Genomic DNA, 21,652 nt, shown 5'->3' with positions numbered 1-21,652 from the left:
ATTTGTGTAATGAGCTTGCTGTTTTTAATTTTGATACAAAAATTAATTTATTTCTAAATTAATTCTAATTGTTGCATTCTGCAAACAATAAATAAGATGGTAATGTAGAAGGAATTTCATCTTCCAGCTGGATGTGTGTTAATTTTTGTTTGCATAGAGTCTCTTAGACACAATGAAAAGAAAATTTTTAGTGGGATCTGCAGTATTAGGCAAGACAAAAGAGCATGAAAGGAATAATTTAATATTTCTGAATTTATTGGTAAAACCTCATGAGAAATCCTGGCCTCATTTACAAGAGTACAGTAGTATTGGCTTATTGACCTGAAGCACTTGAAATAACCATCTTAAACATCTCACGCAGAGGCTGGATACTCCAGCTGAAGTAAAAATGTTCCAGCTAATAATATACAAATGTTTTTAAAAAAAAAAAAAAGTGATTTGCAGTCTCAAGAAGTAGAATAGTCCTAGGATTCTTAGGACATGAGACTGATGTGCTGGGGTAGTTGTGCATCTGGGTTCTTGAAAAGATAATACAGGGTTGTCATGAAATGGGGAGCTTTAGATTTCAGCATTTTCATGTAGCCTGCTCTTCCGATATGCTGTACAGCACTAGGGAAGTGGATTAACCTCAATCTTTTTTTCAGCAATAGAGCAGGGAGAACAATTTTCCTCTTTTATAACAGATGGTATGAATAGTTTATTTTATGATGCAAGTTCTAAGTGATTTTATAATACTGTAATCCCTCTTCCAGCTTAAGAGATGGAGTAGTATACAACAATCCAGTAGGTAATCAAGAAACTGGCATTTGGGATTGCTGAAGGCTAATGAAGCTTAAAATGTTCTCATTTGACTTGTTGATGGGAAATACTAAAATGGAAATACTACTGGCCAGGGGGCTTTACAAGTAAATTGACCTAAATTTTCTGAAAAGGTATGAGACTCCTAATTTAATGTGTCACTTAAAAGCACATTTGACTGCACTAGTCTGCACTGGGAGTTCACAGAGTAGGTAGACTGAAGAGAGGATAGGTGGAAGTGTGTGGGGATGCTGCAAGTTACCTGTTTTGATCTGGAATTCCTGGACCACATCTGACAAGAAAATTATCTCTGAACACCTACTCAGCAATTTCAGAATACTGCTTTTACCCCAATTCCTTTGTCTCTTCATTGTTTTTGATTAGAATGAATTTCTTGTTATCTGGGCCTTGTTCCTGCAAAGGTGGACTTTTGTTTGTGTGTGTGCTTTTCTGTAATTTGGGTGAGTTTTCTTTAGCCATGTAATTGAGGAGCTGCTGAACCAGTAAAACCAAGATTAAATGTTTGCTGATGGGAGACTCACACTAGTGTGATGAAAGTTCACTTTTCAGCAAGAAAAGACAGCGTTGGGGGTGTTGGTCAGCAGCTGGCTGAATATGAGCTGGCAGTGTGCCCAGGTGGCCAAGAAGGCCAATGGCATCCTGGCCTGTATCAGAAATAGTGTGGCCAGCAGGAGCAGGGAGGTGGTTGTTCCCCTGTACTCAGCACTGGTGAGGCCGCACCTCGAGTACTGTGTTCAGTTTTGGGCCCCTCACTACAGGAAAGACATGGAGGTGCTGGAACGTGTCCAGAGAAGGGCAACCAAGTTGGTGAGGGGTCTAGAGAACAAGTGTTACAAGGAGCAGCTGAGGGAACTGGGGTTGTTTAGCCTGGAGAAAAGGAGGCTGAGGGGAGACCTTATTGCTCTCTACAGCCACCTGAAAGGAGGTTGTAGTGAGGTGGGTGTTGGTCTCTTCTGTCAGGTGGCTGGAGATAGGACAAGAGGAAATGACCTCAGGTTGCATCAGGGGAGGTTTAGATTGGATATTGGGAAAAATTTCTTCACCAAAAGGGTTGTCAAGCATTGGAACAGGCTGCCCAGGGAAGTGGTTGTGAGTCACCATCCCTGGAGGTATTTAAAAGACGTGTAGATGTGGCACTTAGGGACATGGTTTAGTGGGACTTGGCAGTGTTGGGTTAACAGTTAGTCTCGATGATCTTAAAGGTCTTTTCCAACCTAAATGATTCTATGATATAGAATAGCATAGCTGGGCAATGATGTGAGAGATCCAGCAAGCCAAGTGATCTTTATATTTTAGGAAAGTGAATCAAGTCAGTAGTTTTATTGTACATGAAGAAGTGTTTCATAATTTCATCCCAGAAGCTTGAAAACGATGCATCCTTCCTGATTTTGTTTTGAGGTGCATGTGCCTATGTTTGGGATGTACCAGACGGTGACCTACAATCTTGGTTTACAAAGCCATGACTGAAATTGTCAAAATAACATACGAATTCATATAAAGACTTCACCCTTAACCACTGGTGTCCAGTTAACTTTGCTATGATAGCGTCAGGAGCAGAAAGACTGAATTTTACTGCATTTAGCCAAATGGAGCCATGAGGTTACTGAGGTTAGTGAGGTTCACTTCTGATTAATCTATATGGCCTTCTGTTGCTGTTAACTATCCTTTCATTCAAACCTGAAGTGGTTTACTAGACTTCACCATCCACCTGCCGTGGAATAGCATCCTATATCCTATGACCTAGTGCTTTATTCAGGTTTAAGTAACTCTTCACTGGAATTTCTAATATGTTCTGTTGGAATACCTCCATTCAGTGACTGATACACGACACCTTTTTTCTCTCATCTGGAGACTTCATCAGCTGTAAAGGCTGGTGTCGTGGTTTAACCCCAGCCAGCAACTAAACACCACGCAGCCGCTCACTCACTCCCCCCCACCCAGTGGGATGGGGGAGAAAATCGGGAAAAGAAGCAAAACCTGTGGGTTGAGATAAGAACGGATTAATAGAACAGAAAAGAAGAAACTAGTAATGATAATGATAACACTAATAAAATGACAACAGCAATAATGAAAGGATTGGAATGTACAAATGATGCGCAGTGCAATTGCTCACCACCCGCCGACCGACACCCAGCCAGTCCCCCGAGCGGCAAATCCCTCCCCCCACTTCCCCGTTCCTATACTGGATGGGACGTCACATGGTATGGAATACCCCGTTGGCCAGTTTGGGTCAGGTGCCCTGGCTGTGTCCTGTGTCAACTTCTTGTGCCCCTCCAGCTTTCTCACTGGCTGGGCATGAGAAGCTGAAAAATCCTTGACATCAGTCTAAACACTACTGAGCAACAACTGAAAACATCAGTGTTATCAACATTCTTCACATACTGAACTCAAAACATAGCACTGTACCAGCTACTAGGAAGACAGTTAACTCTATCCCAGCTGAAACCAGGACAGCTGGAATTAGCATTTTCTGCAAAAACAACAAAGAAAATCTGTTTGTATCTTTAAAGTTAATTTTTCTTCTTTGCATATTTAGTATTACTGAGAACGGTGTCTGAGTTAGTGAAGATGCAGCTTTGTGGGATTTTTATTTTTCTTCCCTAGCAGAAGTCAGAAATTAAGAAAAAGGTTTTTCTCCTGATAATCCTTTGATTTTTAGTCAGAATATAGTAGTTTTAAAATGCTTGAGACTGAACACATCAAAACATGTATGAGGACCTTTCCTAAAATATTCTCCAGTATTGTAGTCTCAACATTATTTACACAAAAATAGTTCACAAAATTTTCTTTCATATTCTCCATTTCATATACAGGTTAAAGGTTTTCTGAAGTCTTACTTATTCGTATTAGAATATGGAACACATTATTATTAACACTATACATGGCTATATAATGCCAAAGAAATTGGTGGTGTAAAATGAGACCTCTGCACCCATTCACATGAGTAAACCTATTAAGTACAACACTTTGCAGCCCAAACAATCTAACTAGTTTAGTAGTTAGCTTCAGTAATCACAACAAACTAGAAACTGTACCTCGTATTTCATAAGTTACACTTAGATATTTTTAATGTTTTAAAGTGGCTTTTCTGCAAAAACATAGTATCATAAAAAGGTTTTGGAATATTTCTTCTACTCAAGCACTGTTGCGCTTGTTTCCCACTGAGTTCAACTGGTGAGATATTTATGGCATTTACTCTTAAATTTATATAAATTGGAAAACATCTGTCTCCCCTAACCTTTAACTATGTGAAAGCTAGTATCTGTATGAAGCCAGTTGCCTAGCCTACTGTATGGGCAAGGGGGATGCATAGGCACCTACAGAGAGTCATTCCTGCCTTCGTTTGGAATGGAATGATTTGCCATCTGGGGATGTGTAGTCTGCTAACTTTGGCTACACTCAATTTATTAGATAATTAAACTTACATGAAAGAAAATCACATACATAATTTTTATTTACTTTTGCTCAACAAATAAAAGTCTTGATCCAATTTTCCATGTCTAGCCTTTAATTTCAGGGTAATTGTTAATAGTGTTTGTCTGTTTCAGTGACCCAAACACTTGGACAAACTGTAAATATTGTATAGTAACACAGAACTTTTAAAATACAGGTGTCTGATTTCAAGCATCTGCATGTAGGTATGAAGTAGCATTGATCTGATTTTCAGAACTAGAGCACTGCTGGTTATGCCAACAAAAATAGAGTATGCTGACACTTTCTCAGAAACTGGTTTTCAGCATATGATCTCCAAACTCATGCTCTGAGGTATGTGGTGATAGGGGATTGCTTTTCATTTTTAATTTCCGAAGTTAGTGTCCCAACTTGATAATATTTGGTGTTCTATTATATGGAGGAAGACACGTTCCACTTTTAGTCTTGTTCTGTTTCTATGCTCTATGCCTCTATGCTGTGTGGCGTACAGGGTTTTTTTTGTCTTGTGAACTTCATAGTGAAATGAGTTTTGCAGGAAAAAAGAAAGGTTGCTATTAGTGTTTAAGTTTTAAAATGGAGCCATCAAGATGAGCTTGTGTTCTGTTCAGCACTAATCCTTCCTTTCTAATTGTAAATCTATGCCTTCTTGCTTGTTTGGAGTTGACAGTTAATGGCTTTGTGATTGATCAAAACTGTGGTGGTTGGAGCAGGAGTTCTTGGTCTGAGTTATCACTGTACATGGAGTGTGTGGGACTGAGGTATCTAGCTGGACTGATTTAAAATGGCCTTGCCCAGAACCAGATTGGGAATTCTGTCAGTCATGCTGCCTTATGCTCCTACCCATCTTCATGCAGCACATGACCCGCCCCTGCACACTTTTGTGTGCTCAGTGGGAAGGCTGCTGCTCTCAGCTGGCTTTCCTCTGTACAGAATGAATGCTCTGCTGATGGACTATAAGCAGCAGAGGCTATTTGCGCCCTTTAAGCTTAAGTAGAGCTAGTGAGCAAGGGAACGCAAATCTACCCTCTCATGATTGGAAACTGTTGGTAATCATTCAAGGTAAAAACAAAGCTAGCATTCCTGAAAATGCTTTTAGTCTATTTAAAAACCTTGTTTTTATAATGGAGTATTGCTCAGTTGTAAGCACTTTCAGATAGAAGGGGTTACTTTTCTTTGCAGGTGAATATTTAAAAGCAGAATTCATTAAGTTACTTTGTGTAAAGGCGATATTTTATTTAGGAAATTGTAGCAAAAGTTAATACATGTCATTGAAGAACAGATTGTCCACTCAGAAGCATCTGATTGCATATAAGGAAGAAATATGGTGCACTACAGAGGTAATGCAGTTTGTGCAGTCATCTCTCCTAGACCTATTGACTGAGGGTAACACGTGCATTTCAGATAGCAGACCTGGTTGGCATTTCTAACCTGTTAGTTGTGAACCTATTGAACATAGTCTCGTAGCACGGGAAAAGAAAAGATTAAAACAAGCCCAAAGCTTTGATCAGCATCGTGATTTTTAATCATTCATATTTAGTTGAAAGTTTTTATTGGCAAAATCAGATTTTGCAACTCCTTATTGCCTTATGAAAAAAAACAAGTGATCCCTGATCTTAATACCAATTTTCTCCTAGTGACACAGTCTAACCAGACTTACTTTCAGAAAGTGTATATAAATGTTGTATGTAAAGAAAATAGGTATTAGATCTGAAGCAAATAATGGTTGTCTTTCCTTTATTCCTTCTATTCATTTGAGAGACAAGTATGTGTTCTGAAAACCAGATCCATGTGTAATGTTACAAGCAACATTATATGTTCAGAAAATTGTATGGTTTTAAATGAACTTTTTTAAAAATGCTGTTGCTGTGCACATATCTAGAAAGGGAAGACACAACACTTGAAAACAAAATGTGAGCCATCACCCTAGGTTTCCTATTTATAGAAATTCCTTAATGGTTAAATCTCTAAAATTCTTGCAATAATCCTAGATGCTAAACTGTTACCATCTTCTGTTTGGAATGGGCCAGGGTTGCTGTGTTGGATGCAAATGAGTGGTCTTGTGCATCAGTATTTTGGATTTACACAGGGGCAGCACGTTAATTATGTGAATGGCTATGTTCTCACTGTAACATCATGTATAGAGAATAGAGTTGATGGCTGCAGAGGCTTAGCACCTTAGCAGCTTTGGTCCACAAGGAAAGTTTAATTAGAGTGCATTTTTAAAGGCAATGTGTTGAGAACTGGCTGTGCAAGTTACAGATTTATCAGAGAAGCCCAGTAATTCATCCTATTAAACATATTCTGTTGCTGACAGTGCACAGAAGACTAGTTTTACTGTGCAGCAGCAAGTTCACTTGGAGATAACAAGTTTGACAATATTCTAAAAGTATGAAGGAGAATTTTAATTAAAATAAAGGTCAGCTGTATATATTTAAGCTTTAAAAAAAATAATCAAAGGACAAAAAAATTAGAATAGGCCATGTGAAGATAAGGTTGCTGGCATGGTGGGGAATAAAGAGAAGGGAAAGAAAGGAAGAGGTGAACTTTTAACCCAACCATAATAAATGAAATTTGTGTCCCTCAAAAGCAAAGCACTGTCAGAAAGATTACCCCTACTAACAACCAAGCATGTGCTTAATGAGATCAAGGAATCAAACCTCTGACAGAACAGGGTAACAAAGCACCTCTCCGATCAATGCAACTGTATCTTGATTGTTTTGTAAAACTAACCTCTGTTGTATCTCCTGGTGTTATAGCAATAAAATTAAGTAAACCTTTTCATAATGACATTCTTTCCTATAGAAATCATATTTTATAATTCTAAAGCATGTTTTGTATTCACTTCAGGCAACCCAAGTTGACAAAGAAACTCTTACAGTTTACCTGGTTTCAAAGTCTTAAGTGTTTGTCTTGGAAGAATAATGATGCTAAAGACTGACTTACATCTTTAAAAGAATTTTGAGTGTCAGTGGTCCCCAAGTGTTTTTGTTTTGAACCACATTACCGAATGTTTTTTGTCTGTGTGAGAGAAGTTAGGCAAAAATAAGTAAATGTAACGTGGAAAGGTGCAAAGTTACTTAAAGTCCCTTCCTGCAAAACAACAATGGAATACATCCTAATTAATCTGAGCCAGGATGAAGTGCAGTGATATACATGTGTAATGTGTTTAATGATACAGTGTTTGAAACACAGTAACTGTTTTTAAAAGATGAGGTAGGCAGTAAAAAAAAAAAAAATCATTGCCTGCATGAACATGTAAAACAAAACCAGAAGCAGTACAGTGTTTGGTACTTCTCTAGTTTACATTTGGCATCCCTGCAAATTCTCAAAAGGATCCAGGTGCTTTTCAGGTTTGAGGTGACAGGGTAATATGCTTGTTCCCATTGGAAGCGAGCAAAATATAATTTCATCGTGTATGTTTGCTGACTAGTAAAGACGTTGTTTCTGGCTTGAGAGAGCTAGGTATCTGTGATGCTAAAATGATTCATCATAGAAATGGATTTTAAATTGCTATATACAGCAAAGTTATCTTGTCTAACCCAGAACCCTTCAGTACTATCAAAGAAAGGTAATGTTCTTCTGGGTTGAAAGAAAAATATACTTAATTTTTTTCTCATAATACTTTTATGTCATGCTGGAAGGTCTTACTTTTGAATACTGTTTGACTGAGAAATTTTTTTCCTATATTTGAGACATACTGATATTTCTTCTCCCAGTAAAAATGCTAGATGAGATTTTAGGAAAAGAGTGTGAAGTAGCAAAATGGATTTATGAGCCTGTTATCTGACATGACTTTCACCTTTTAGGATTTTTGCGTGATAATTTATTATGTTAGAAGATAATTCTTTAATTGTTATGTCACAAAACCCCACACAACTTCAAGTACTGCCAGATCTCTCAAACATTCCAGGACAAGTTCTCCCATTGTATTTTTTTTTTAACCTTTTTGAGTATATGGGGAATATTTCTTTTATATATATAAGGATATGTGTGTTTGGATTATCAAAGAACACTTGGTCAAGGATATAAAAAAGAAAAAAAAGATAAAATGAAGGCCAAGAGGTTTTAGGGATTTATTCTCTCAAGTAACAGCTCTTAAAGGACTTCTAAGGGACAAAGGCAGAGTCACAGCAAAGTAACATTTTGAACCCTGAAAATTTTGTTCGTGTTTTGCCTGTTCACTGTGCTATTAGTTTGTTTCTGGTTAAGATTCATGTGACTGAGGGAGTCTGTGTTTGGATAAAAGATTTGAAATGCTATGATTGTCAATGATCTCACTTTTATAAATGTGTCTCAAGACAGAAATTGCATTAATTTATCAGGACTGCCTATTTTTAGAGGTGATCACCTGCCTCTGCACCCCAGGATTCATCTTGTTGCTTTTGGAGACAGCAGGTCTTGGAGATGGTAAGCTGGCTCACGTCGCTGTTCAGGGGCAGTGAAGCTGACAGAGTGGTGGTGTATTGCAGCCAATTCCAAGGCATGCTCCATTTGCAGCAACAGTCTTGCCCTTGTGCGCCAGGCTTGCTCAGTCCTGTACATTTACATCCTTTCGTTTTTCTCTGTATGCTTCTCATTTTTCCTGAAGAATGCTCCTTACCCAAGTTTAGCACAAAAAGGAGCAGCAGTTTGCTTCATCTAGAAGCTAAAGGAAAGGCACTGTAGAATACTTCCATTTCCGGTATTTCCTTAGCTCAGAGAAGAAAAAGAATCACTTTTCAGTCTGGTCGTAAGGAAAACTAATAAATACAAATGGTCTCCAGATTCAGGAAATAAATATCTGCTTTGCATCAGTCTATCTGTGCAGACCCAGGACTGGTTCAAGACTCAAGGTCTGCAGGATACATACTTCTGTAATGCCATCCTCCTGGTTCACAGCAGGGCCAGATCACTACTGCTAGAAGTTATTCCTGTAGTGAGGTAATGCCTCTTCACAGGTTTCTCTCATTCCCAGAATGAGTTTTGAAGCTGAGACACAGTCATTTTTGGTTCCATGTTACCCCTTTTAATTATGAGTAGCAGACCAGTCACAGGTACAGATGACTTCTTCCTTCAGTCCCTGGACTTCTCAGATTCCTGTGATAGCACGGGTCAGCTCTGCTGAGATTCATGTGTGAAAAGTCTCAGCTTCCCACCTGTCTCTGCTTGCATGTTATAGTTACTCAAGGACCTGTTCAGATTTAGTCACTGACCCAAGATCTTGTCTGACATCTCAGCATTGCCCATTTGAGATGCTTGAGGCATCTTTCAGAGCCATGCTCAGAATTGCTATTTAATTCATATCCAGTTGAAAGTGGCCTTTTCAGCTGAGATCATTTCAGCCAGAGAATGAGTCAGCTGCAGGTTTTTATGGCTGATTATTCCTATGTGATAATGTTCCATAGCAACAAAGTGATGCTGAGCCCTTGCTGCAAGTTGACTCCCAAATGGTCTTAAAATTCTAATTGAATCTGTAAGTAGTGGGGTGTGTTTTTTTTTTTTTCTTCAGCCTTGCTATTTGTAGGGAGATGAGAAGTTGTGCTCACTGCATGTTGTGAAAACTGTTACACCACTGAGATTCAACTGTTGGTTTTCTGTTCTGCCTGTAGTTCCAAAGGCCAAACTACCAAGTCTTAGAAAAAAACCTGAAGTGACTTAAGTGAATAACAGTCTTTGTTGCTATATTACCATTTTTGCTGGTATTCCTTTCTCCTCATACATCAGAATTCAATTGAGAATCTTCCTTATTCAAGTGTGATGGGTTTTGAGATGTCCTGGATGCCCACTGAATTTGTCAAGCAGTAAGCATTGGATTACGCTGATAGAAGTCTAGTTTTGAAGAACTGTACTGCAGTGATGCAGCTCTGTGTATCTGAATGTATAGGAGAGTTACTGCTTTCTAGTCTCTATGTTGGGATTCACATTCTGACTCCGCATTCTCAGCTGATAGAACGACTTGATAGAATCACTTACTGCCACTGTGGAGAACACAGCTTGTTCTTCTTTTCTACTCTATTTCCTCCCACCTCTCTTCTGGAGTCTGCACCTTTCGATGGGCTTTGCATTCCTTAAGAATGTAAGCAGTTCTGGAAGCATTTCATAGGCTGCTTTTATGTGAGTGCATGGAAAGCTAAAGCTGGGAGGTGTATTATTGCTGAAAAACTCAGTTGCATGCATATGACCTGCAAAGGGGTCTGCATTAACTCCAGTATTTTGTCTCAAAAGTGAATTTGGCTCACAGTTAAAGGTTCTCTTTTTGTCAGCTTGAACAGACCAGTTATGTTCCCAACAAGTTGAAGCAAGTCGTCAGCTAAGGCTAAACTCTGGGCTGTGCTCTGTTGCAGAGATCTGCCACGGCCATAAAAGTTGATGGGAGAATTTCATGGCTAGCTTCCAACAGCTTTGATGAAGAACTCTTTTACAGCAAGGGCAGGTACTGGTGTTCCAAAACAGAGAAAATTGTATGTAATTTTGTGAATACCCATTCACAGAAAAGACAGATAAAGAGGATGTACAGGTCTTTTTTTTTAAAGATACAGTTTTTATGCAAGCTTTTCAGGAGTTGGCAGCACATCCAAACACCTGCTGCAATGTTTAATTAAAATACTCCAGCTGAATGGAAAGCTTTTCTTCTGACCTTTATTGAAAAGCAAAGGATTATTTGACTTTGCATAGTTCTGATGAAAAAAACCCTCTAGGTTTTTACAAGAAAAATGCAGGTGATGAGTTTCCAGTATGAAAATTGTTAATTTAATTTTTTCCTACAGAATTGTTTCAGATTAGCTACTTTTATTGTACCCATTTCAATTCATTTGTTTTGATTAAAGTTGCACAGGAATAGAGACAACAATTAATCTGCAGTTTACTGTGTGATATATCGCAATACCATTATTTTTCTCTGAGTCATGGCTGTGACATTTTGTTCGTTATTTAATGTTGCATGATTCACCTTTTGGTCCAGATTAAAAAATGTGCTGTGTCATACAGAATTTACTTACAGCTTCAAACAGAAGTAAAGCATGCCACTTACAATAGGATGAATACACAGAAGAAAGCTGTGCGTTACACTAAAATTTTGAATCATTCAATGAAGATGCATTTGCAGTGTGGTGAAATATATTTTGTTTTAAATGTGTTTATTCAGATACAGTTCTTAATGTTGTGAGGTGAACAGATTTTTTCAGTAGGAATAATGTTCATGTCAATCAGCTTTGAAACCGTCATAAGACAGTTGTATGTAAAGCCAGGTAGTTGCAAGAGAAATAAGCAAGTACCTATAAATACAATGTGATGCATCTAGTTGGAGAACTTGTTATTCACAGTTAAAGGTAAAAACTTAGGTCTATATCTTCTCTGAAGAATAACTGACTGAGACTTCACTCTTAAAACTAAACCCCAGTTACATTTTGTGTTACTTGCTATCAAGGTGACAGATAAAACCATCAATTTCAATGTTTAAAATCGTTTACATTCCAATATAGATGCAGTGTCACCTTTTCCTAGCATAAACTGAAATAAAATGTCAGATTGACAAGTCTAATTGTGTCACAATCTCCAGAACCAACATACAGTTTTGGGAAAGCCATCTGTAAAGCTTATTAAAGTATAGTGGTTTTACTTTCCTATGTGTACATTCTGATATCTTTGCTGAGTCTGTCCAAAACTCAATTGGGAGTTTTATACCTGTCTACTTTGGTGTGGACTAGGACAAATGAGGTTTGGTTGAGGCAGGAGCAAAGAGTTCTCAAAATCTGTGATGCCTGTATGCATGCCTGCGATGACTGTAGTTCAGTGTGTTTATCACTGAACTGACTACAGTAGTTTCAAACCCCTGGCAGAAACAATACTTCGTATGTCCTTACTAATCCCAGGTCATCCAGTCACGTAACCAAGGAGGAATTTCTGAGTCCTGAGAAACAGAACTCCTTACAATGCATAATTACAATGACGTGTGCTGTAATTTACTTGCATCTTTTTTCATAGAGAAAAATGTATGGCTTAAAGGTGGAAAGAAGTATAAGTTTTGTAGATTAATAGAAAATAGCGAACTTCTTTTTCCTTCCTTGATGTGGAACATTAGGGCGTTTTGACAATAAACTATACCTGTCAGAATGGGAACCAATATGTAATGTTAGCAATCAGCTAAGAGGCATTTCATATGGCTTGGTATTAATCATACTGTCAATTTTAATTCCATAGGCATCCTTCTTTCCCCTTTTCACTTAGAATTTATTTCAGAGTGTGATCAGAGCTCTGCTGTTCATTACATTCAGCATTAGCTAATTTGGCTTTTGGCAACTCTTATCCCAGTTCCTATTAAACGCTAGCCATAAATTGAGATAAGGGTTGTGCCAAAACATTTCAGGATTATCAAATGGTAACATAGAGATGGGTGCATTATCACACTGCTTTCAAGACTGTTGGGTTACTGCAAAATTAACCATTAGCAAATACTTACAAGCTCCAAGACAAATTTATACCTACGGTGCTTTTTTTCATGTCTTTTGAATTGACTACAGGATGAAACAAATGTGAGAAAAATCATGTCTTGTAATATTTCTGTAATGCTCATTTGTGTATGTTGTAGTTTTATAGTGACTTTTATAGAGACAGTTTTGCAAGTGTGCTGTGTCATAAAATATTTTGGGTCACAGAATATGCTGTGTTTATAAAACAAGATTATTAGAGTAACTGTTTTTTCCCAAGCTGCAGTCAGTTAGAAGTCTGTGTACAAGATTGATATCAGAAGTTCTTTTATTTAGAAGTTTTTCTTTCAGCAGGTGTTTCTAGAACCTGCTGAATGTATAATTTCTAGCAATAGACACAAAAATGGCAACTTGCCTGGAGAGAGGGGAAAGTGTTGCTTGTGTATGTAAATAAAACACCCTACCTTACCAGCCCTTGTCCCTCTTTTTTCATACTTCAGTCTTGAAAAAGTAATCTGAAAGTAAGCTTAAAATTTCCAGTGTAAAAGATCTATAGAAAGGCTTGAACAAATATGTAAATGATGAGAAATAAAGAACTAGTGGCTTTTGTGCAGCATTTAATAAGTTGGTGACAAAATTTCTATAGATTTCTGTGCTGCCTTACATCTTGTTATTGTTGTAGAAAATTATGGAGAACAGTTGGGTGTCTAAATCTTTTCAAAAAGACTAATAAAACCAGATAATGCTTTAGTTCATTAGTGACTGAATATGATGTATAACAGCTGTGGTTTAAATGTTAGTAAGAAATAATCTATAAATAATTAGATAATTTGTTTTTAAAAGATGATGAATTCATTATATACTAGAAAGTATAATGGTGCTGTAAGATGAAAAAATTGTCATGACTATGCAACTGATCAGATTACTTGCACTTTCAAGTTTATTAACATGTGCATTGGTAGAATATTTATTTATTTAACAGATTGCCCCTGATGACTTATGTTTAAAATTTTATGTGGTTTAAATACTTCCTAAGGCTTTCCAAGAGGAGGGCTAAGTTTCCGAAGTAGGAGTCGGTTACTTTGCTTGCTTTCCAACTGGTCTTGTAGAGCTTTTTTGGAAACGAGAGAGTATAAAAATATGTATAGGCAGAAGAGACCAGCTTCCTCACTAGAAGATGATGTTTGCAATATTTTATTTTTTGCTTTGCCTAACCCATTGCTTTTGCAGTAACTTCCTGGAAAGAAGAGCAGAGAATCTGCTTCCTTAGAGATTATCTTTCTTTTTTTTTTAAACTTTCATGTTGTCTTATACATTAGTCACTTGCTCAGGAGTGCTGGTCTGGAATTGTCTTTTTTTCAATAATGATAGTATATGAAGCAATTGTAGTATTTAGAATAAATTTACTTCTGAAAGAAACCAGTTCAATAGTCTTGAGGTATAAGGCCATGACGTAACTGGAAAAAGAGGTGTATCGGTGCTACTAGAGGCCAGCGCTGCTAATATATGTGTAACAGTAATAAAACAAACCCTTATTCTCATGCTGTAGCTCAATAGTTGTTTTCATGATTGAAATATACCTCAAAACTGCATATTAAAGCCTGGTATCTTTTTCAGCATAGATATCTACCTGTGAGGTTTTTGTAGTGGCTTGGTAATAAAAATACCAGGATTTCTGCACTAATTAAAACCATTTCAGAAGTGTAAATGTAAAGAGACTTTGTGCAAGCTGGCATTCATCTCTTCAGACAGGTGAATTTAGTATATGTCACATCCTACCACCCCCAGGAAAAGAAAATATGTATTGTGATTCAGCCATTGAATTTTAAGACCCAGATTCAGCAAATGACCTGGGCATTATTTTTTAATCTACTTTTAAGCCTGGACTTAAATGTTTTTCTGAACATAAATATATTTATAGGTATGCTTAAAACTAAATATAAGCTTAAATACTCTGTTGAGTGGGGCTAGATTTCACAAATGTGCTGGTGTGGCCAATAGGGGATGGATGATCTGCTCTTACCCTTCTGATGGTCTGCGAGATGTTCTGTCAGAAATGTAGCTGCTGGTTTTCCTTGGGCAGCGTTTGCGGGTTTGTGTGTGTATACGCGTGTGTTCATCATCCAAGAGGAAGAAACGGACGTTCTGTTACAAATTATAAATGGACCGGATAATGCTGTCTCTGCATACGCTTTCTGACATGTTTTGTAATAAGCTTCTGTTTAGTTGCATCTATCTCTGCCACATTTTAATAGGTCAGGCTGAAACTCTCCCTGCTGGTTGGGTTTTTTTCAGTTTGGAGTTTCGAGTTTTTGCATTTTTACATAAATGCCTTCCTCCTTTCAAGAAAGGAGAAAATATATAAATATAAAAAAATTTAAATATAGAATATTTATAGGTATATAAAAATAAGATTATTATTGTGTTGTGAAGATGCATTGTATCTGTGCTCTGAAGTAGCAATGTGAAGGTTGGCAGAAGGCTTACTCTGATCTAAAGAATGTGCTTTATGATGCTCCTATGAGAAAACTGCCCAAACTTGGCAAAGATACAAGTTTCTGAAACATCTTTGTTTTATGTGCTTTGTAGAGACTTAAAGGAGTGCAGCAGGTGTTAAGTGTGTGAACATTTCACCTGTACTGAGCATATTCCAGCTGAGAGCTGAGACAGACTTCACTGTGCTGGAGTGGCGAGAGGCATTGAATCTGAGGCAGGAAGGCTGCACTTCAGTCCTAGTGTTTCCCTGGAGTTTTGGCAGGGAGGAGAAAGCTTATTCTGGCTGAAAGGAGGGAGAGATGGATTATGCTGGTTTGGGGATAAATGGGGTAGATGGCGCATGCAGATTGCGGCAGGCATCTGGACTTTAAGTGTGTGCATGGGTATGTCTGTGGGAAGAGAAGACAAAGTCTCAAGCTGAATGGGAGACGTGAAGAAGCCTTGAAATAGGACCAATGCGAAATAACTTTTTTTATCATCCCCCCCCCCCTCCAGGATTTTGGACACGTCTATGGATAAAATGAAATTTTGAAGGGAATATCAGAGGTTTTTATAAAGGCAGATTCCATTCCCATTTTACAAAAATTCCACAATAATATGTGGGATATGAGGTTTTAAAATCAGCATTTATCAGAGTATCAGAAGAAAGGCCCTTTTTAAAGTCCCTCAGCTGTGATGATTTTGCTCCATTAGCAAGCCTCTGTAGTGAAGCCAGTTCAGCCCAAAAGTAGGAAGGAAAGTTTGGTCGTGCTTTCTTTTTATGTATATTGCAGAAATATTTACTCATAAATTTATTTTATTGCTGTCTATTAAAGACAATTTAATTTAATTCCTGAGTTTTATGGAAATTTTTCTTTGCCTGTATTGCTCCCTTGACAGAATTATTTTTCACTTTCCTCCTGCCTTTTTTATACTCAGAGAGATGCAAGACCCTCAAAGCTAAAAACTGTTGCCACAGAAAGAGAAATTTTTTTTTTTTTGGTCTGTTCTTAGTGTTTGATCTTAGCTTAGTTTAGTGTCAGAATACTGTGATCCAGAGTCCTAGCAAAGAATCTAATGATCTCCCTGCCTTCTGCTCTGACAGCAACATGATCTTGCAGTGATACTTTGCTTTACATTTGCAAAGATATTTTGCGTATACCAGTAGGGAATAGAGGTTCAAAGCAATGTGCCATTCTCAGGTGTTGGCTTTTGTGTTGGGTTCCTTACCTATGCAGAGTTAGTAATCAGTAACCATCTTGTTTCATAGTATGTACTAGTTCTAGGCTGGACTAGGTCCAGATTTCTGATTTTAATTGAAAGTTTTTATAAATAATAGATTCTAAAATAGGCTTTTGATACAAAATTTTATTAAAGTCTCTCCAAGCTGACGTTTGGCATGCACTTTATCAGCTAACCAGCAACACAGCTACTGCTCGTGTTCTTTTTTTCCTTTTTTTTTTTTTCCAGTTGAGTAGATTTTGACAGGAATTGCTGCAGTAAGACCACTATAGAAATCAAATTAGCTGTTCAAAATTCCAAGAATTTAACCCTAATTTGCATTTTCTGCTTTAGAAGAGATGAGGTTGGGGACTCACTGCTGCAAAACACAGCTGCTGCTTCTACTCTTGTCAGTGGCTTTGCAGAACAGAATAGTTCTTCTGGCTCTCTAAGCACCTGGCACAAGACCTCAAAGAGTTTGATGGCACTGCATTTATCAAGGGGGAGAGACTCATTGCTGTTTCTCTCCTTGCCCACTGGCAGATTGCAAAATAGGAGGGGACTTTGCTGTTGGCATTGGAGAGCTTACAGCTTGTGTGAATGTTACCCTGGGTTTTGCTTGCAGTGAAATAGTCCTCTTGTAATCATGAAGGCCATGTTCTTGGAAACAGCACCGCTTTTTAATGGTTGCCGTTAGAAATAATGGTTGGGTTTGTAACTTGATTGAATAAAAAAATCCCCAAAATAAAAAAAAAACCAAACAACCACAAAACCAACTCTATGGAGAAATTTTAGTATTGTACAAATACATTTGCACTAGTTGTGCAGCAAATTTGGATAACCTTTCATATTTTCTTTTTAGAATATGTTCATACTAGTATTAATGTAACTATACTATGAAAGAGAATTTTGCTGTCTGTTCTGGTGATTTATACTGTCCTCTTAAGATGTTTCTTTTTTGAAAGCAGATGTCTCCTTTTTGTGGATCTGACTTGCAGGAATTATACTAAAACAAGATTAAGAAATCAGTATGGAATATGAATAATATAATGAACACTACTCATCGCCCTATTTTTTCCTTCAATTTCTCTTGAATAACTACTTACATTTCCTTAGTCAAATGGCAATTCTAGAATGTGATATAAACTGTTAATAAATTTAGATACATTTTCTTTTAAAGAGGTTTCATCAATCATATGACCCACATTCATCATTTCTGCCAGTTGCCTTCCCAGTTTTGTTTAATATTACTCCTAATTTGCAACTAGGAACAGCTGGAGAAGTTATCCAAGGGAGGCTGTTGCTGTGATGTCTTTTTTCAGGTTCACTGGGAGTTATGAGGTGGAATTGAACTGAATTTGCAGTCTGTTGAGTCCAATGTGGTTTCTGAGGTCACAGGCTTGCACACAGGGACATCCCATGCAGTTCTGAGCACTTTATGACTGATAAAGCTTTGTTTTGATGGGAGGGAAAAGAACATAAAAAAAGCCCTTCTGAGGGGTAAACCAAAGGTCTACTTAACCCAGTTATCTTTTTTTTACAGTGGCCCATAGTGGATGTCTAGGAAAGAGGATGACAGTAGGGCAAGCAGAAGTAGTAACTTTCCCCATCTGTACTCCAACTTTTGAGCCCTCTCTGACTTGAAGGCTTTCTCAGTCAGCTTCTGCCTTCGTGCTTAAGGCTGTATCCTTGTCTTTGCAGGCTATGAGTTGTGCTAGCATGAAAACTGGCTTCTTTTCTGACAAACAGCTAGTTTGTGTCAAAGGTATTTTTCAATACATGTGGTTAACAGCCTATTGCCAAAAAACTCATCTCTAGAATACTGCTGAACTGCTGGGCTCTGCTTAGTTGATACCACTACAAAACTCTTCATGTGGTGAAGTAGTTAAAACGCATTGCCCTTCTAAATCTATTTTAAAAAATACAGTGTTTTCCAGGATTAACTGCAGCATTTTTATTGGTTTTATATCTGTTTTCTCTAGATGTCTCTTCTATTCCTTCCTCACCCCTATTAAAAATGGGAAAAACTCTGTCCTCCATAATATTATTTACGTTTTCCTGAAATGATTCTGGTTTTTTTCTTAAAAATTGTTTGGATTTGGAGCTACTTTGAAGTCCCCATGTAAAGTTACTAGCTTGGCTTATGTTTTCAAGGCTCTTCAAGAAGCAATAGCTGAACAGTTACAGTTCCAAAATTTGATTCTTGCTTTTTAATATGATAAAATAATACGGTTTTTTTCTTTCGTTTAGCAAAGTGAGACGAACCCCAGTCCAAAGGATTTTGAGCAGCTAGAAGCTACATTGTGTAATGCTGAGTCTTTTTTTCAACTGGGATGTCCATTGTAACTTTTCAAATAAATATCCCTGTTCAAATCCCTCAGTTTCCTCTGGTTCTGTCAGTCATTTGCCTTAAGTGTAAGATTTAACCCTACTCCTGTTACCTAGTTTTGAGTTAACTCCAAATTTGATCTCCTTATTTTCCTCTTTGCAAACCAAAATTTTATCTGTAGATTAATTATTCGCCTTCAACCTGTGATTCCTTATGACTCTATTCTGCATAGAAGTATTGTTTGTCTTATTTTTTTGTTATTGTCTTCAACATTTTACCTTTTTTCATTTAAGAGAGATCTCCAGTGCTAGTTCTGAGACATGTTTTATTGTTACGTATTTCTAGCATAAACCAACATTGTTTGCTATCATTTTGTTTGCAAGAAAAGTTCCTTAGTAGCAGACACTATTAAGTTGAGTGGGAAAAGAAAATTTGTATGAGCGGGGGAATGCTTTACTGTTGACATATATTTATTTTTTTTAATAATGCAGTATTACCCATTGCATTACACAGCAGACATGCTAATTGCTTCATTAACCTCTTAATCTGTGTTCAGGTTTTCATTGATATATTAGCATTGAATTAATTTTCAGCCTCCTTTCACCTCTTATTCCTTGCACTAACAGTTTGTTTCCTAGACCTACCAACGATTTTTGTGTAATACATTTTTAAAAATAATTTCATGTCTGGCTCTTTATTGTTGTTCTCTTCCTTGTTACCATTATCTGATTTCTTACTTTAACTCTTATTTGTTGGAATTGGCTTATTTAGAGTTTCACTACCACTCCTGCGAAGTCTGTAGTGTTTTTGCTGGTTTCTTGCTCACCTAATTCCAGAATCTCAGGGATTTTTGTTCTGTTACATTGTTATTCATGTGCCCAAGTGCATCAGGATCATATAGTTCAGCAAAATGTATTTCAGAAAGGACCACTGATCTGTTCCATTTTATAAAAAAATCAGGGAAATTTGGTAAGTAGCTTGTACATGCAATCTAAATTTAAGCATGTCTACGAGTATCATTATGTCAGTGGAAGTTAAGCATGTGCTTAAAGTTAAGCACATATATTATGTGTTGCTTTATATTGGTCAGGGTTTTCTTAGCTAAGAACAAGTTCCTGCTTGCAAACATGCAGCATACTGTTAGCTTAGCGCTTGATAAAATAAGATTTAATGATTCTTGTTTAGATGATATTTATAGTTGACATAAATGAAGAAACAAAACCACTGACTTGGCAGTTTGGCACTTGTTTTTGGTGAGAGGAGGGGAATTGTGCATGTTTAAGTGAAATTTAAGGACTGGTCAGTGACTAGGTTCAACAGAACTTCATGCTTGTTTTCTCTTAAATAAGATTATAATCTTTTGTGATAAGTAATTTGGCATCTTGTATGTGGAATGTTTCTCCATTTCCTGGAAAGTTTCTTTTCATAAGTGTGCCACTTCTTTAAAGATCATATTTTAGTTTTTGTTCTCTTCTGATGCTTTCTCAGGAGTCCTTTTAGGTTTCAATAACTTCTTTAATGCAGAAATTCTGTGTTTGTTTATATTTTTTGCAATATGCTTGTTTCATTTTTATCATGACATACGTGTGTGTGTGCGTGCACGTATGTATGTTGTTATAATTGCATCTAATTATATGTAAATATATTTATATGAGTGTGTATACATATGTAAAAGTTCACTATGAAACTATATGTGCTGGGTGCCATAATTCAATTTCTACGCACCAATAATATGTTTTAAAAGCTATTATTTTATCTGGAATCACAAATACAAAATTGAATTAGAAATTTATAGTACCTAGTGGAAATGGGATTATTATGAAAATAAGCCAAACTATTTGTGTTTATATTCAAATTATGAATTACTGTAAATAGAAAAAATATGGAGTAGCTGAGGCTTAATGGGGTTATAGTATGCTATCTGTGTTGTACATGTCACAAGAAATAATTGTTTGTACCTTTATTACTAAAATTTGGAAATAGTATTACACTGTTCTCTCTATGCTTCGAACTCCATAGAACAACATTTTTCTTCTTATTTTTTTTCCAGCACTTATTACTAGCAATAAAGTTTATCATGGCATTTGTAATTCCGGATAAACCAAGAGATATCCAGATAAAACTCGCCAGATTGGAATTTGAATCTCTGGAGGCTCTCAAACAACAGGTATGAGCAACTGACATGTAGAATAGTGAAAAGTGTTGGTGGTCTGAAGGAAAGATAAACCAGGGAGATTCTGCTTTTGTTTTAGGTGGATAAATACATAAATTCTGGAGTTTTGAAATTCCTGTTTACATTATATTAGGATTAGCTAGCTAAAGCTGTTCCACCTCTACCCCACAGGTTGTGGTGGCAGAGCTGGAGTGGCTGGGTGGGGTGTGGAACAGTCACTGGTACTATAGTGTACAGCACAGAGTATTAAATAAGTAGAAAACAGTGCTGGCTTCTACATGTTGGGTTGTAAACTGTAGTATTTCAGATACTGCTTCATTTTCTGTTAATCCATCACTGCTTAAGAAGTGGAGCAGAGAGCTGGAAGTTTTAGCATATTCATCTGTCCTTTTAACCCACCAATGTATGTGAGTCAACATTAGGAAAATGGTTTTCCTTTTCAAATAGCTTGAAATTCCTGGTGTGGCTAGTAATGTAGGGACTTGGAATGTCTGTTGTCCTTGTGTGTGCGAAATACGTTGTTTATATTGTCACCTCTAAAGGACATTGGGCTCTATGAAACCTCATTTCATCCCCTGGAGGTGTTTGTTGTTGCAACACTAAGATTTCTTTCATTGCTGAAATACCATCACAGATAAACAGTTAACTTGGCTTTAATATAAGCAGAAATTGTAAACAGGCTGAACATGTTTGAAATGATTGTGTTGAGAACTAAGTATGTATGAGGGAACAGTAATGTTGCCTTATTTTACTGTCCATACAATATTCTCATTTTATTGCATAAATACAGTGTATTTT

At 37.1% G+C, this 21,652-nt stretch overlaps 1 protein-coding gene across 2 annotated transcripts in view; it reads left to right on the top strand.

Annotated features, from left to right (window-relative positions):
- ANO10 (anoctamin 10) overlaps positions 1 to 21,652 on the top strand; it is a 130,167-nt gene that overhangs the window by 64,646 nt on the left and 43,869 nt on the right. For both annotated transcript variants that reach the window (XM_052797242.1, XM_052797250.1), the window contains exon 12: positions 20,732 to 20,848. In XM_052797242.1, the coding sequence (XP_052653202.1) occupies positions 20,732 to 20,848 (117 nt within the window). The remainder of the gene's footprint in view (positions 1 to 20,731; positions 20,849 to 21,652) is intronic.

Source organism: Harpia harpyja, chromosome 1 (assembly GCF_026419915.1).
Source record: "Harpia harpyja isolate bHarHar1 chromosome 1, bHarHar1 primary haplotype, whole genome shotgun sequence".
Classification (NCBI taxonomy): domain Eukaryota; kingdom Metazoa; phylum Chordata; class Aves; order Accipitriformes; family Accipitridae; genus Harpia; species Harpia harpyja.
This window is presented reverse-complemented; position numbering and strand designations above follow the sequence as displayed.